This window comes from Sander lucioperca, chromosome 1 (genome assembly GCF_008315115.2).
Source record: "Sander lucioperca isolate FBNREF2018 chromosome 1, SLUC_FBN_1.2, whole genome shotgun sequence".
NCBI lineage: Eukaryota > Metazoa > Chordata > Actinopteri > Perciformes > Percidae > Sander > Sander lucioperca.
Genome location: NC_050173.1, coordinates 36,135,154 through 36,152,647, shown reverse-complemented (window position 1 = coordinate 36,152,647; position 17,494 = coordinate 36,135,154). Strand labels below are relative to the sequence as shown.

General features: G+C 41.5%; 1 protein-coding gene across 3 annotated transcripts; it reads left to right on the top strand.

Annotated features, from left to right (window-relative positions):
* Positions 1 to 495: 495 nt before the first annotated feature.
* On the top strand, positions 496 to 17,049 carry atp7a (ATPase copper transporting alpha). 3 transcript variants are annotated; one of them, XM_031319527.2, is made up of 23 exons: positions 496 to 749; positions 2,116 to 2,246; positions 3,966 to 4,470; positions 5,639 to 6,406; positions 6,606 to 6,818; positions 6,915 to 7,078; positions 7,321 to 7,482; positions 7,663 to 7,739; positions 9,857 to 10,079; positions 10,240 to 10,473; positions 10,559 to 10,650; positions 11,155 to 11,282; positions 11,576 to 11,730; positions 11,819 to 11,953; positions 12,170 to 12,364; positions 12,548 to 12,730; positions 12,849 to 13,062; positions 13,223 to 13,369; positions 13,500 to 13,642; positions 14,011 to 14,214; positions 14,902 to 15,019; positions 15,123 to 15,225; positions 15,365 to 15,638. In XM_031319527.2, the coding sequence occupies exons 2-23, from the start codon at positions 2,127 to 2,129 to the stop codon at positions 15,636 to 15,638; spliced, it is 4,557 nt and encodes a 1,518-aa protein (XP_031175387.1). In that variant the 5' UTR covers positions 496 to 749; positions 2,116 to 2,126. The 3 variants fall into 3 exon arrangements, with proteins under 3 accessions (XP_031175387.1, XP_031175386.1, XP_035859139.1); XM_031319526.2 differs by having other exon boundaries at positions 496 to 754; XM_036003246.1 differs by lacking the exon at positions 496 to 749 and having other exon boundaries at positions 2,127 to 2,246; positions 15,365 to 17,049.
* The last annotated feature ends 445 nt before the right edge of the window (positions 17,050 to 17,494 follow it).

Sequence of the window (17,494 nt, the reverse complement as noted above, 5' to 3'; positions counted from 1 at the left end):
CAGAATGTTCTTATTATAATGAGGAACTAATGGGATAAATACATAATGGACGTATCCATTAGTGACGTTGCTACTTCCATTATTTTATTTTTACAGTCAAACATGTATGAATTGAAAAATGGAAATGGGTGCATTTCTCCTTAAACGAATCCCATCTGTTTACACCCTGAATTTCACCTGTTAGGCTCACACTTCATCTCAGGCCGTGCGCTTGGCAAACACATTGCCGTAAACCTACCAAAATCATGGCTTATAAAGTCCATTAATAAATCACACAGTTCATATAATAGCTAATTATTGTTAGTGATAACGGCTGTAACCTACATGGGCGTAAATGCACCCTGACAGGGCAAATTTAGGGCATTATTCACCTAGAGAAACTACCATGGATCATAGTAAATATTACATTTATATTATATTTACAGTGAATATGTATTTACTGTAAATATTAATATTTACAGTAAATGCCTCCGCCCATTGACAGTGACGCAGCAGTGTGGAGAGACGTCAGTTACGTCGGCATGAGAAGAAGAAAGAGACACAGCTCCACACTCACAGAGCTGAGTTTTGTGATAACAGGGGAGGAAAATAATCGTTCCAGCACTCTTCGTTATTCCTCGCAGGCAGGACGATGCCACGAGGTGCCCGTTTTGTTGTTTGTAAGATGAAGAGACGAAGCTAGCTAGCTTAGCCACACTGTCTGAGAGCCAACGTCATTAGCCTGTCGCTAACTGGTTACTTCCCTTTAAGTAAGGTAAGAGTTTCTTTTCATGCTAAAATTAGCTGTTTTAACAGATGGAACATCTTGTTTAATAGGTTTAGGAAAGACATTTCCTTTTTTGACACCTCAGCTGACTATACATTGTTTTGTGAGTTTAGGAACAAGCATCGAATGTTAAGTTTAACTTATTTAGCTAAGCTAGCTTAGCTACTGTTAGCTACTTTCCTTAGCTAAATTAAATGTATGAGCATCTTACTCACTCAGTCGCCGTCAACAAAAGTCACAGAGTTGTGTTACAAATTATGTGTATACCATTATGTCCGTCTGTAGCGATTTATATTTGATGGGTAACTACCTTTAGTCTTGAGGAGCATCACATACAGGTTTATGTTGACTTATTTTGCAGTATTAATGAGTAAATTGCATTTGTCATCGAAAACCGGTGCCTTGCTGACTTTCAGTCCTGTCATTGCGTCGTTTGTATTGTAGTATCTGCTTCTCAGATGTAAACGAGATATAAACTAGTCTCAAATCTGAGAGGTGTTTGACTATGAGACTCATCAGTTTGTGATTAGAAGGCTGTCATTACAACCGCAATGACTATTCGTCCATATGACCAAACTTGAGAACTAAGATGACCTTGTAATGGTGTGGCAGGTGTCTTTCAAAACTGAGGAGAAGCTGACAAGTATTCCAGGTAAACGTTGACTTGGCAGCAAAGTGACAGCTGAGTTGGCACCAGTAGTTACAGTAGGACAGCTATCATTATCCCCGAAAATGGTCTGTTCTCTGTCAGTGTATCATTTAAATGGAGTTGATTGTTTTAGTGAAAGTGACATAATGTTTCGAGCTTTAATCTGCTGTTGCTTGATTCATTCTTAATAACTTTCCCTTGTGGTTTTACATTTTTTACATTCTCCTACAAAAAAGCGTTGTTTTACTTTCATCTTTTGTAATACTGGTTACAGGTTATATACATTGGTCTAATTTGACAGCACTGCTGCAGCTTCAATCTTTTTTGTTTCTTTCCTCTGAACCTTCCTGCTAGAAATGGCAATACAAATTCAATTCACCTTTCAAAATAATGAGTATTGTGAAGTGTTTTCATATCTCGTTTTAGTTATGAGGCTATAGTTGTAGGTACAACACATCTTATATTCTTTTAGTGAAACCCTTTGTCTCAGTTCTCAGTAATTTATAACTGCCTCTTTAAATTTGAATTTAAAATAAAAAAATCGATTTTATATAATGCATAGTGGCATATAGCCATATTACAAATGTATAAATAAGTTAATGTGTCTATCTCTTTCTTTGTGTTGTGTTCCCTCTATGTTCTTGTTAAAAAGCCAATTATGTTAGACGATGAATTCTGCCCTACTTGTGTCCTTTTTTAGAGAAAGCAATCATGACACAGAAAGTCAATCTGTGTTCAGTTTCCCTTGGAGTGGAGGGTATGACTTGTGGCTCCTGTGTCCAGTCCATAGAGCAGCGCATCGGGTCGCTGCCTGGAGTGATACATATAAAGGTAAATGCAGTCTTTGCAAAGATCTAAGAACTTCCTCTTTTTTTATTATTATTATTTTTTTTTTTACATTTAGTGTCATTCAGCCTTTTTTCCATGTTGGCGCAGTTCTTAAGATTTGCTGAGTTAACATTTTTGCTGACACTTCCAGTTCAAAAACAGGATCCAAAATGACGATGGATGTTGTAACATTTAATCTCTATTTAAAAATAGATTATTATAACCTTGTGGAAAGGGCATATATGTACACATTATTATATTAACTAAAGGTTCCTGCCCATTTTAGAGTAATGCAGTTTGATTAATCCCACAGTCTTACTTCCTCAGGATTAGCTGGTCTGATTTACAACTAAGTAACATCGATGTAGCCATGAGAGACAGCTAAATTGCAATAGCTGTGTTCTGCTGTTTTTGTTTATTGTGTTTTTACCCCTCAGGCTGGGGTTAAATGAGAGCTAATGTAATTGTGTGTTCCCAATAGAGCTCTGCCCTTTGCAGGACTGTGACAGAAGGTCGATATGCAGCCTGTACCCACAGGAAATGTCATTTAAGTTTTGTCATTTGTGTCTTAAGAGAATTAAGTTTCTGGGTCTTTCAAGTGAATTTATATAGACATGATCTGGGAGGAGTAAATAGATTTTTGCAGTCATTGTCTCATTCTTTGCTCTCCCCCTTCTCTCATTCTTAGAAAAAGAAATGTTAATCCACAGGCAGGCACGCTGACTTACAAATAAACCCCCACTGTGGTTTGTAACTTATGGTTCAGTCAAGTGATCCCTTTCACTGTGTCACACGTTTCCTTCTTGCAAAAGAAGAAGAAGAGTAAGGGCTGCCAGAACATGCTGTGAGCTTACCGAGGCCATGAACTCATCTTTACTACTCTTTCTTTATATATAAAACGGTATGGCTGTAAAACTGCTGTTAAACAGGAATGCAATTGAAGGACGTGGGTATGGTCACATGAGGCAAGACGTTTCTTTGAACACTAAAGTAAATCATTAAGATTGATGACTCCACAATAAATTATTGAAATAAGCATTCTACCATAAATAATTACATACTTAATCCAGATCTTTGCCTAAGGCAAACAAACATGCATTAAAGGTGCAGTTAGTGATTCTGTGCAAACAGAATCCCCCCCCCCCACCCACACACACACACACCTCCCCTTCATAAGCTCCACCCCCCATTCACGGATAGAGAACTACTGGCCGGCACATTCAAATGCCCCCCCCACCCACCACCACCACCACCACCACCACCACCACCACCACCACCATCAACTGTCGCTGCCTGTTGCCGATGGGCTGGAATAGTGTTTTGTGGCTCTCTCCTTTCTCCGTTTTCCATTTACAAAGCGACTGTGTATTAACACCACATTTTTTTTTAACTCACATAGAAAAGAGAGAGCTAGGTGACCGTGAGGAGATTTTCACTAATGTGACAAAGTGTATTGGATTAACATCACTTACTATACCTTTAAGTGCTTAACAGTATTATTGTGCTCTCTGCAGTTTTATCAGAAAACTCTACATATGCTGGTATTGATTTGAAGAAAGAGAGCCACCTGTGGCTCCTTAGTTTTGAAAGTTATTCTATTAGTAGAATGAAAGACTCTAGTCAAATGAAGCTAGTGATAGCTAAACTGATTTAGCTTAGCCTGATTTCTTTTACATTTTATGAATATACTCTTTGTTAAACCATACCTTCACTTTTTTGTAGGTGTCTTTAGAGCAGAAGAATGCCACTGTCATATTTGACCACAGCCAACAGGGCCCAGAGTCTCTGTCAGAGGCCATCGAGGACATGGGCTTTGAATCAAGTCTATCAGACTCCAGCACAGCCACACCCGTCTCTACAGATACCCAGCTGATCGCCACCTCCAGCCTGACACCCGCAACCCAACAGGAGGCTTTGGAGAAGCTATCCCAGATTCAGGGAGTGTTGGATGTCAGAGAGAGCCCAGCTCTTATGGGTTTCACTGTTACCTTTGTTCCTTCCCTGACTTCTTCGCAGCAGCTGAGTGAGGTGGTGGCCAGCGTAAAGCCTCTGGAGGTCCCCACACCCAGCAGCCAAATGCAAAAAGGCCCAACTTTGTCTCCATCTCACACCATGGGAAGAGGGGTTGCACTCCTTAAGTTGAGCATTGAAGGAATGACCTGTCACTCATGCACCACCACTATTGAAGGGAAGATTGGAAAACTGAAAGGGATTGAAAAGATCAAAGGTGATGTACTTGAACTGTTCACGCTTGTAGTCATGTGTTGCCTCTCTGCCTGAGCGAGACACGATGAATGTTGGAACACAGTTGCTGCACTATACAGGAATGCACATCATACATCATCAGTGTCCTATCGTTGTGTATGTCAGGCTCTCCAGGGTTTCCCCCAGTGTTTGCAAGAAATCCTTCCACTGGTATTGTTGTAAGGAGTGACATGTACACAGACAGGATTATGTTTTGCGGATTAAAGAATGAACTGGTTGTATATGCTGCCCGTTGTATGCTGTAAATTCTAGATACATTGTCCCAAATGAAATGTAACATTTCCAATGCACAAAAATGATATCCGCATGACTGTTTAACAATAATGATGATGATAATGATAATAATCATAATAGTCTTATTTTATAGAGTACTTTTCAAAACCCACGTTACAAAGTGCTTCACACATGCAGCACATTAATAATGAATTATAAAAGCATTAGATTTTAGTTCCCTTATTCAAACAGAAATAAAAAGAAAAGCAATACTTGAATTATCTCCAATGAAAGTATGTTTTAAGAAGAGCTTTAAAAGATGTTATCGCCTCAGTCAGGCAGGTTGTTAGAGCCCTGACTGCAAAGGCTCGGTCCTCTCTAATTAAAAGCTTTAAAAGACCCCTGCCCGAGCATCTCAAAATAACAGACTCGTACTAAATGATTGTTTTACCGTGATTGAACACTTCATGTACATACATCTCATGTATGCAAATATGAACATGAATGTTGTTTTAGTGGATTTTAAGTACAGGTGTTGAAATAATCAAATAATCGATGCATCGAATCGTGGACATGGATGATGCTGCATCGATAATCGGCCGTGCCATAATCGATTATTTCTGTATTTACAATTGAATGTATGCCTAACAACCTTTCTGTTTACATATTCTGTTATGTTTTGCACATTCAGGAAGCGCCATGTACTCAGTGCTGTAGTTTTATGTATCCAATTTATGATATGATAATCGTAGTCGAATCGGTCAGTGAAGATTCACACCTCTAATTTTAAGTTATATTTTGTATACCTCATTCATTTCAAATCTTTGTCATCTCTAAATGCACTTCCTATTCTAGTGAAATAATCTTATGCTTTACGATGGTATTTTTAACTTTGTCATGCCTTTTATTCTCCACAGTTGTTTTAGAGACTCAGGAAGCTACAATCGTGTACCTGCCTTACCTCATCACTGTCCAAACCATCACCGACCAGATTGTTGTGGCCGGCTTCAAGGCGTTTGTCAAGTCTAAGCCTCGCCCTCTGCAGCTGTCGCCCAGCGAAATTGAACGTCTTGTTGATTCTCAAAACCGAACTGTCTCTTCGCCATCAGAGGAGAACGAAATCTTCATAGACACAACACTTATCACGCTCAGGGTGAAAGGCATGCACTGCCGTTCGTGCGTGGTGAATATCCAAGACAATATCTCTAAGCTGCCTGGTGTCTCTTCTGTGGAGGTCTCTCTGGAGAAGGAGAAGGTCTCCATCTGCTACGATCCTCTAAAGGCCACTGCGACTCAGTTGCAGCAGGCCATTGAGGCGCTGCCTCCAGGAACCTTCAAGATTCAACCCTGGGACTCCTCTGGGGCTCTCAGTCCTGTTTCTATATCACCCACACCTGCCTTATCGCCACCTCGGCCTGCACGTACAACCCAGGCCAAACCTGCTGCCTCCCAGCCTTGTTTTACCCAGCCTCTAGCATCTGTAGTTAATATTCACATCGAGGGCATGACATGCAACTCCTGTGTCCAGTCCATCGAAGGCATGATCTCCCAAAGGAAGGGGGTGATTTCAGCCCAGGTTTCTCTTGCTGATCACCAGGGGGCCTTTGAGTATGATCCCCTCCTGACCACACCAGAGGAGCTGAGGGAGGCTGTAGAGGACATGGGCTTTGATGCTTTCCTACCTGGTAAGAGGATAGATGGTGTGGTTGTTAAGTCGGCTAATTTCTTGGTGTTTTGACTAAAGAATTGTCTGCAGATAGTCTAAAGCTTCTCTTTGTTGCCACTGGAAGCTCGTCAGCAAGTGGGGGTAGTTGAGCTGTGAGGTTGAGACATCAGAGTTAACTGCAAATTTGTCTTTTAAAAACTATAATTTGTTGTCTACAGAGACCAATTCTCTACTGCCTTCACCAAATTCCAGTCTCTTAAAGTCTTCGGGTCTAGCACATTCGAAAGATAAGGAGCTGGACAGTGACCTACACAAAGAAACCCCACAGGGACGCAACGGAGACGCGCACTCTAAATGCTTCATCCAAATTGGAGGGATGACCTGTGCTTCCTGTGTGGCAAACATCGAGAGAAACCTCAAGAATGAACATGGTTTGTAAAAACATCGAAGTATTACATTTTTATTTCAGTGATCGTATCTCATTGCTTTCAGCAGGAGCTAAAGAGAAAATCTTTAATGTTGTGCAGGTATCTACTCGGTTCTGGTAGCACTAATGGCTAGTAAAGCAGAGGTGCGTTATAACCCTGAGCTCATGGACCCTGGGAAGATAGCTGAGTGTGTGAAAGAGCTGGGCTTCACTGCCTCTGTTATGGAGAACTATGAAGGTTCGGATGGAAACCTAGAACTAGTGGTGAGTAAACATAAGGTGTATTTGTGTTACATGAAGAAGACAAGATACATTCATCACAGTCGTTTATTTCCACAATATGAAATCCATAAATAAACATTTCAATCACTGGTTTAGAAGACTGTGTCTAATACAGACGACCTCCTTTTCAGTAGATGTAATGAATCATGTCTGTTCCTCACTTCATACTCTTTTTAATATATTTATCCCTCTCTACTTGACTGCTCCTCCTTACCTTCTTTCAGGTCAGGGGAATGACGTGTGCCTCTTGTGTTCACAAAATCGAATCCAGCCTCATGAGAGAAAAAGGGATTATATATGCCTCTGTTGCCTTGGCAACCAACAAAGCACACATTAAGTACGACTCAGAAATTAAAGGGCCGCGAGACATCATCAAGCTGATCGAGGTATTATTTCTGTTGGTTATTTTAAGCATTTGTTCAGTTATTTTTAATGTTCCTTATTTTGCATGTTAACACCAATTGATATTCATGCAAACCAGAGAAGTTGTAATACTTTTCTACTGTATATGAAGTGCTGAATCATAAGGGTAAATCTGATCAGTAGTTTGACTTTGTTGTTTGTAGAATCTGGGGTTTGAAGCATCTTTGGTAAAGCGAGACCGCACTGCCAGTCACCTGGACCACAGCAAAGAGATACAACAGTAAGTAGCATTTTGTTTTTGTACATCAAGAACATGCAAAAGCCCTCAATTTATGTCTGTTTTAATTTTTTTTTTTGATACCTCAACAACTTTTTCGCAGAAAACAGTTCTGTTTTTAGTCCAGGCAGCTGCTAAAATGGTTGTACAGAGGAGAAAACACCCCCACTTAACATTACTCAATGGATTCTGTTAATAAAACACACAGCTTCTCTAGAACTACAAATAGCTTGGACCATTACTGCCAGGGAAAATATAAATGAAGCCTTGTTTAAGGCTTTGGAGAGTTGAATGTCAACTTGGAGAACTGTAGATGGGTGATGATGTTTTGAAACATGTAAATATATGTGGGGATGGGAAGGGGGGGGCATGTTATATCATTTCTGTAACTTGTTTATATTATACTTTATATACAAGCATACTGGCTTGGTTTGTTCAGCATTATGTACATGGTACTTAGTATATGCAGGGTTTGTGGGTCGATGGTTAGAATAAGGGGGGCAGTGGTGGCCTAGAGGCTTAAGGAAGCGAGCTTGGGACCAGGAGGTCGGCAGTTCAATCCCCAGACCAACAGGATAAAAATCCCTCATTACCACTGAAGCAGATCAGACTGTGGTTGTACTGGGCAGTTTCCAGGTATGAATGTGGAACTGTGTGAATGTGACAGGTCGTCGTTGCAAATGAGAAATTGTTCTCAATCGACTTACCTGGATAATAAAAGGTAGCTCTCAGCGAAGGCGGTCGCTTTTTCTCCCTCTCCCTCCCAGGCCTACCCTGCTTGCTATCTTGTCTCGTGTTGTCTGTTGTTAACTTTTTAGAGACTCTCCCTGCAAGGCTCTACAAATACCTAGAATCATGGAATTGATTAACTGGTCTCTCAGCGCAATTGACACTGTATTCTCGAGGAGGAGCACTGGTTCGGGTGAGCCAGCATGTCCTGACGGGACGTTTGCTGCGGGGTATACGATGGACGGCTGGGAGAAATGGCGTGTCGTGTGTCTCTCTGCTCTTTCCGTGGAGGACGTTGAGGATATCTACCTATTTGGAACCCTGATAACTGGAATGTTGCTGATTGGAGGATGCTTCGCTCTGGTTTATCGGAAAATTGGAAAGACTTTGGTAGCTGTCCAAAGCCCAAGGAAGCTGCCTGGCCTGACTGAAGCTGTCGAAAAAGCGATCAGTTCGCAAACTGGAACTATTAATCGCGTGATGGAAAACAACATGGTAATGACCCGCGGCTTGGATACCATCATGAGGAAGGTCATGGATTTGGAAAGAAAAATTGACCAGTTGAACAATTGTACAGTTGGACAATAGAATGAATGTTTAAATTAGAGCAGCCATTCGTGTAGACAAAACAAATTTAATCTTTCGGCTCCCTTATCCTGAACGGCCTTGCCAAGGCCGTTTCTTGGAACAAAGTCACCCTGTTGGGGCTCTGCAAGCGAGATGCTCTTGGTTCCTCCCCCGTCTTCCCCACTGCCTGCTGATTGTCGTATCGGTTCTGGACTGTTCAAGGGTGTCACCATGGCAACGTGCTGTGTTATCGCTATAACATTCTGCGGACTGGGACACTAGTGGGACTGCCGGGCTGTGCGTTTCTCAGCAGGCCAAACTCCCCCATCCTACCCTCTCCCCAGTCCCACGCCTTCGCCGCTAAATGTGCAACTGTACATTTATGTTATGTTATGTTATGTTATGTTATGTTATGTTATGTTCAGCAGTGCAAATGTACTGTTTGTGTGCTTACGTGCTGAGGTGTTTTTTCCTGTTCCCACACTGTTCTTATCTTTATGAGGATAGTCTGAGAGTTGCTTTTTTTCCCCTCTCCTCTCCTCATGTCATGCTGTATTGTCCCTGCGAGAGTTAAGAGAGAGTTGTTAAGTGCGCATGCGCGAAAGCTGCATGCTGCCTGTTCCTGCTCTAGCTGTTGTATATGTTGTTGTATACCTGAGTGGTAACAAAAATAATTTCCCCCTGGGATTATTAAAGTATTTCTGATTCTGATTCTGAAAAAAAAAAAAAATAAGGATCTCCATGTACATGTAAGGAGAGTTAAAACCTAGCTCACAGAATAAAATAATTACATTTCTAACGCACAACTGTCTCTGCTCTCTAAGGTGGAGGAAATCTTTCCTGGTGAGCTTGATTTTCTGTGTTCCTGTAATGGGCATGATGACCTACATGATTATCATGGACCACTACATGAATGTTTCACATCAACACAACGCCACAGTGGAGGACCGCAACCATTACCACTCCACCATGTTCCTGGAGAGACAGCTGCTCCATGGCCTCTCCATCATGAACCTCCTCTCCTTCCTCTTTTGTGTGCCTGTACAGGTAAATCCGAGGGATTGACTGCACTTCCAGGAAATGGGATATAGAAATTTCAATAGCACATGCAAATTTAGATTTTGACAGAGGCACTCATTCAGGAGAGGGGAGGGACTCTGGGTGAAAAGTTTGAGTGAATACAAGCTTTTCTGTTTTTCCTCTTTAGTTTATTGGAGGTCGCTACTTCTACATTCAAGCCTACAAAGCAGTCAAACACCGATCTGCCAACATGGATGTGCTAATAGTTCTGGCTACCACCATTGCCTTCACCTACTCACTGGTCGTCCTTATAGTGGCCATGGTGGAGAAGGCAAAAGTCAACCCCATCACCTTCTTCGACACACCGCCTATGCTCTTTGTCTTCATCTCCCTGGGGCGCTGGCTGGAGCAGATAGCCAAGGTTTCGCTCATTATCATTATTGATATCTATGACATGAAATGTAATTGAATGTATTAGTCACTTGGAAAAATCTGCTTCAATCCAGAGCAAGACATCTGAGGCTTTGTCCAAGCTGATGTCTCTACAAGCGACTGAGGCCACAGTGGTCACTCTCAACAGTGACAAGTCCCTTCTCAGGTACTCGTTGCTCTCTGTGCTCCTTTTGTTGAACCCTTTTACATCTTCAGTTGGTTTTAGATTACAACATATCTTAATGTTTGCACTTGAAATGTCAGTACAAGGTCTAATGGGATATAACAAAGACTGCAAGTGATTTTCCACAGTAAAATTTGCCCAAATATATCAATTCAAACTGGGATTCAGATTTAATACCCGGTTTTCATCTTTTGTGTCGTCTCATAACACCACTACAGTAGACATCCCTAAAATATCTTAGTTAGATTTGTCAGCATTACCCAGTGCTAATGTGTGAAATGAAAATAAAAATAAAATAATACTGGTCATTTTGATCTGGTACTCAGATTTCAGAAATCCTGCTGAGAAATCTGGCTTAATAAAATTAGGCATACTGTTTTTACTGTATTGTAAAATATAATAACAGCAATAGTATAGTAATCTAGTATTGTTTCACCACTGTATTTTTTTACATAATTCACATTGTATGACCTTGGTGTGTTCCAGTGAGGAGCAGGTGGATGTTGAGCTGGTGCAGAGGGGCGATGTGGTCAAAGTGGTTCCTGGAGGGAAGTTTCCAGTAGATGGGAGGGTCATCGAGGGACACTCCATGGCTGACGAGTCTCTGATCACAGGTTGGTCGCAGCGAATGAAGGATCTATAGTATTGATGGCAATAATATACTAAAATGTAACTATTCAGCTTAAGTGAGCCAATGGACAGTGTACCACAAAACAATAATTAGCCTTAATTTGTCACATTGTTAGTACCAGATAACTTGCCAGTTCTAACGAACATGTATTGTTTGGTTATTATTTGAGCGGTGGTTTCTGTCAAAACTGCAGTATTTGCTCCAGATGTCCTGCTCTTGTTTCTTACTGCCTCTGACTGTTGTGTTTTCTGACCAGCTGTTGCTTTGTGACTCCAGGTGAGGCCATGCCAGTGACTAAGAAGCCCGGGAGCTCTGTGATTGCAGGCTCCATTAACCAGAATGGCTCTCTGCTCGTCAGTGCTACACACGTTGGCATGGACACCACGCTGTCTCAGATTGTCAAACTAGTAGAGGAGGCTCAGACTTCAAAGGTAAATAACATGGGGTGAGAGCTGCACAGTGTCTACCTGCTTTAATGGTAATTGCTCAGGTGTTTAATTCCTGACATTTATTTTTTAGGCTCCCATCCAGCAGTATGCAGATAAGATCAGTGGCTACTTTGTACCATTCATAGTTGGCATATCCCTCCTCACGCTGATCGCCTGGATCATCATTGGGTTTTTAGACTTCTCTCTAGTGGAGAAGTACTTTCCTGTGAGTCGTCTTTTCAATCTTGATATCTTGACTGTACCAAGCTCCTCAGTATAGCATCAGGAAATGACATCTTTTCCTCTATTTTTTTTTTTTACTGATTATAAAACAGAAATGACTAAATGGCACTGCATCTGATATTCTTCCTAATTACTATTGAACTTGATTTTCTTTAGTGATGATAAAAGCAAAGCTAACAGCCCCATTTTCTCCCTGCAGGGATATGACAAGAGCATTTCCAGGGCAGAGGCAGTGATTCGCTTCGCCTTCCAGGCCTCCATAACTGTATTATGCATCGCATGTCCCTGTTCCCTTGGCTTGGCAACCCCGACAGCTGTCATGGTGGGCACAGGGGTTGGAGCCCAAAATGGCATCCTGATTAAAGGAGGAGAGCCACTTGAGATGGCGCATAAGGTGTGTTGATGATGATGTTCTGACACCCCTATGTAGTCAGCCAATTATGTAACACACGGACATTATGAAATGGCTCTGGTTTTCTGGGTTTACAAAACCACATTAGTCTAGACATTATTCTGATTAAATACAGCCTGGTAGTATTTCTGTTTTTGATTTGATCATATCTCCTTTTATTGGCAGATCCAGACGGTGGTGTTTGATAAGACTGGGACCATCACGTATGGTGCTCCGACGGTTGTCCAAGTCAAGATAGTTGTGGAGGGGAACAAGATGCCCCGTTCCCGACTGCTGGCCATCGTGGGCACCGCTGAGAACAACAGTGAACACCCTCTGGGAGCAGCTATCACCAAATACTGCAAACAGGTTGGTCTGTACCTCAAATTCAACCCAGCACTGCACTTTGGGGAAAATCTCAGATCCTCAACATGATCCTCTAAATGCTCCAGAAATATGTTAAACATCCATTACTCTCTGTGTGAAGGAGCTTGGCACAGAGTCTCTTGGCACATGCACCGACTTTCAGGCAGTGCCGGGCTGTGGCATCCGATGTCAGGTCAGCAACACCGAGACCCTGCTGAAACAGGCAGACAGCGACAGCGAGGACAACGACCAGCACAACAGTGTTCTGGTCCAGATCAGTGATACCCGGATGTCCACCAGCTCCCATCCACTTATCATGGACCCACAGCCACTAAGTATGTTGGGAAAAATTTTTTTGTTGTTGTGTATTCAGCAGAAATACTGAAACATTTTTATTTAGTCCTTAAATTCTGAATTTAGGTAGTTAAGTGATACAGTTGCAGTAAATGTTTGTTTTACTTGCTGTTGTCTAACTCAAATGATCTCCATGTGTAGGCCTTGTCCAGACAGCCTCCTATGTTGTCCTGATTGGCAATAGAGAGTGGATGAGGAGGAATTGCCTGCAGATCAGGCCAGATATAGATGAGGCAATGATGGAGCATGAGCGCAGAGGATGCACGGCTGTTCTAGTAGCTGTAGACAGTGAGTAGTAGTTTAACATGAAATTTAGACTTTTGCCCTTTGCCATCATTTTCTGACTGACTGCAAACTGTTTTGTCCTTGTCTAAAACTACTTGTATTCTTATTGTGAAGCATTTTTATTTGTGCGTAGATCTGCTGTGTGCGATGATAGCCATAGCAGACACAGTGAAACCAGAGGCTGAGCTTGCAGTCCGCACTCTGACCAGCATGGGTCTGGAAGTTGTGCTGATGACCGGAGACAACAGCAAGACAGCACGAGCCATTGCTGCTCAGGTATGGACAGAGAGTGGAGATAGAGCTAGGTGATGTGAAGACTTATTTGTGAAAAGAAAGCATAATTATTATAAAACTGCAATGTTGCATTTATAACCAAAAAACAACAACATACAAACCAAGATATTACCACAATATTGCAGAAACTAAATTCTTAAATAATATCAAGTCTTGTATGTTATAGTGTGTGTGTGTGTATATATATATATATATATATATATATATATATATATATATATATATATATATATATATATATATATATATATATATATATAAGCAAGCAAGCCATATTTCCCAGGTCTACCATTTTGTATGTTGTGGTTTGTGTGTTTCTGAGTCTGTCGGTCTTCCTGCCTCTCCCACAGGTGGGTATCAGGAAGGTGTTTGCCGAGGTGCTGCCCTCCCACAAGGTGGCTAAGGTGGAACAGCTGCAGCAGGCTGGGAAGAGAGTAGCCATGGTGGGCGACGGTGTCAACGACTCACCTGCTCTAGCCATGGCTGACGTGGGCATCGCCATAGGAACTGGGACAGATGTGGCCATAGAGGCAGCAGATGTGGTGTTGATTAGGGTGAGAATTTGGGCTTTGTGGATTTTGAAAAAGTCTGTCATGAATTCATGGCTCTGGCCTACAGATCGGCTGTTCTGTAACATGAAATCATCAAACATGATATTTCTGCCCTGCAGCACAGACGCAGCGTGAAACCGATGTCTCTGGCACAACGCAGTGTCACAGAACACGCACAGTATAAAACAATGTATCATGATACCAAAAGTGTAATACACAATATCTGTGCAACTGGAGAGAAAAAACATTCACTCCCACTTTAGAAGTACTGTAACTTATAAATACAGAAGTTTGTTATTATGTAATTATATGTTTTCACTGGATTGTAAAATGCTTAATATTTAGTTTCATTTTAGTTGTATTAAAGTCAGCAATGTGTAGCAATTGACTGTCTTTGAATTGATACTACTTTGGTATGTATACAATGTCACAATAATGCTTCTAGATTGATCAAAGGTTTGGTTGTTTTTCCCCCCAACAATATTCCAGTCTATTTTTTTTACCACTGTTTTAAAACATCAACCTATAAAACGCTGAACAAAGGTGTTGCCTTATTATCTCAAATGTGGGTCACCTCTCTGCAGATATTACTTGGAATGTGGTTTTAATTGTATTACTAAGCACAACTGATCTGATATGACTACCCTTTTCATTTCCCTTCTGTTGTTGTTGTTGTCGTCTTGTCTGCAGAATGACCTCCTGGATGTGGTGGGCAGCATCGACCTCTCTAAAAAGACTGTCAGGAGGATCAGGATCAACTTTGTATTTGCTCTCATCTACAACCTGGTTGGCATTCCTATTGCTGCTGGTGGGTGACTGCAAAAAATGTATTTAAATGATGTCATGACATTGACCGCAATCATTGCATTATACTTGACCACAGCACTAATATGAATCGTGTTTGTCCACAGGTGTATTCATGCCCATTGGTCTGGTGTTACAGCCGTGGATGGGCTCTGCTGCTATGGCGCTGTCATCCGTCTCTGTGGTTTTATCGTCCCTTCTCCTCAAATGGTAATGAGATATTTAAAGCTTTGTTAAGGCCGTTTTATCTTTGTGCTTAGTTGTTCTCCCTTTTGATTATATTCATCTAAAACCATTTTTCCAATCACTTTCCATATTCCTCTTTGTCTTTCTTCTTGTCTTTGTTTAGTTACACTAAGCCCAGTGCTGAGCAGTTGGAGGCCAGACTGGGTAACGGCAGGCGGAAGGGCAGCCTATCCGATGTCAGCGTCCACATCGGCATGGGCGAGATGCGTCGTCCCTCCCCGAGACTCAGCCTGCTGGACCGCATTGTCAACTACAGTCGTGTCTCCATCAACTCCCTGCGCTCTGACAAGCACTCTCTCAACAGCTTGGTGCTCAGTGAGCCCGACAAACACTCACTGCTGGTGGGGGAGGCGCTGTGTGAGGAGGCGTTTTGCTGAATACATAAGGCTCACATGGGTTAGCAATGACTTTTACAAGCTGATGTAGATGGTAACTGCATTTTCTTCCAAGGCTAGGCCATGTGAGGCTGAAAGGGTTACATTGAATAACGGCCCCATCCATCTGCTGTAGGTGCCTCAGGGCAGCGCTGTTGACTTACATGCCCCTCGTTTTCTTTTAGCTCAACCAGCTGATCACATGCACTTCAGAGCTTGAGGGGGTGATTTTCTCTCCCTCAGTTGCGGATCTTATCTTTTATTGAGGTCACCGCCCTCAGGCACACTATTTGACCAACCCTTTGACACTCTCTGTGTGCAGAAGCATGAAGCATCCACAGATCCTTGAAGCATGTACAGAGCCTTGAAGCAGGTGTCCACATCCAGGAAGCGGAGTGATGATCAGCTCTGCCACTGTGGTCATTTGCCAGTACAATCTTCAACACCCATCCAAAGACATTTTAACAGGGATGCCCCATGTAAGAGTGGACACTCCCAAGTTATATTAACTAATTTCCTTAAAAGGAAAATTATAATAACACTGTTGTATAATTCCAGAGTATTTATATTACCTTTTATTTATCTTTTTTCTTATATCCTGTGTGAAAAATTAAGTTGTTGAATCCAAATGCTAATTTTAATTTTTAATCTCCACAAAATGTATAATTACTGAGTAAGGTAAGGCAGAGACACTCAGTCAATCAAAGAAGTCTTGTAACTTGCTGAACACTGATTTCCATGCAGTGCTAATGAAGTGAGTTTGTAAATGTTTCCCAAGTGCCAGTTGAGGTGCCACCTTGGCAAAGTCCAACACATTCCAAAGATAGCACCGTGCACAGAAGTTACCTTGGACTTAATGTGGGAAAAGTGTGAACAGAGATGAAGTCAACGACTCACAACAGAGACTGCATGGTGACAGCCACTATAGAAGACTTTCCTCGTAGGTTTCTTTAGTTGTGTTGACCCTCTGCATCACTGGTTAATGATACAAGTTGCCTGTCAATGAATGTGAACATTATTCAATGCTAAACAGAAATTGTTACATGGATGACTTTGTTTGTGCTTGAATGACTTTATTTGGTTGTTGGAAAAAAGTGTTGTGTTGTGATGCAGTTTGTTATGAAAAAGCCAAATAGTTCTTTTTCACAGAAACCATTTTGACTTGTCACAGTAGGAAAAGCACAGGTGCAAATAATACTATAAATGATGGCTGAATGCCATTTGGCTGCTTCAGGGTGCTGTATTGTGCATGCTGGCTCGCTATCGTGGGACACATGAATGGAACGGAGCTATCGTGTGTTATCAGTAACCCAAGTAATGCTTTAACCTACTATGACTAGTCAAAATGTCTGCTGTGAAAAGGTCTATTGTTCTGTCACCATACTAGACAAGATGTTATTGTTTCCAGGAAGTTCTTTCACTGGTGCAACTCTTTGTTTTTTTTATGTGAGTCACATTGTTGCACTTGATCAAAAAACATCTTTAAACCCAGGGGAGCAGGAAACACAGCAGGATCAGCAGTAGGGCGGCACAATTAATCGCAATTTTATCGAAATCGCAGTATGGACTAGTGCAATATCCAAATCGCAGAGGGGTGCAATATTTGTTAAAGGCAAAATATGTCAAACCATTCTGAATGAAGTATTGTGGTGCTGCAGAGACGTCCCGGCCTACAAATCCTATCCTACAGAAAACATCTTTGTTTGGTACAGATCCTTGCAAAAATCACACTATGATAATTTTAATTTTTTTTATAATAAATTAAATGTTTTATTTTATTTTATTAGTCAATGCAAATGGGAATAATGATACAAACATGATCGTTCCCTTCAATATCCTGAATCATATTGCAATCGCAA

Excerpts from the sequence above, each read along its gene's own strand:
- atp7a (XM_036003246.1), top strand. The coding sequence starts at position 2,127 with ATGACACAGAAAGTCAATCTGTGTTCAGTTTCCCTTGGAGTGGAGGGT. Across the intron at positions 10,474-10,558 it reads GGCTGGAGCAGATAGCCAAG|AGCAAGACATCTGAGGCTTT; the intron begins GTTTCGCTCATT and ends GCTTCAATCCAG. Across the intron at positions 11,283-11,575 it reads TGACGAGTCTCTGATCACAG|GTGAGGCCATGCCAGTGACT; the intron begins GTTGGTCGCAGC and ends TTGTGACTCCAG.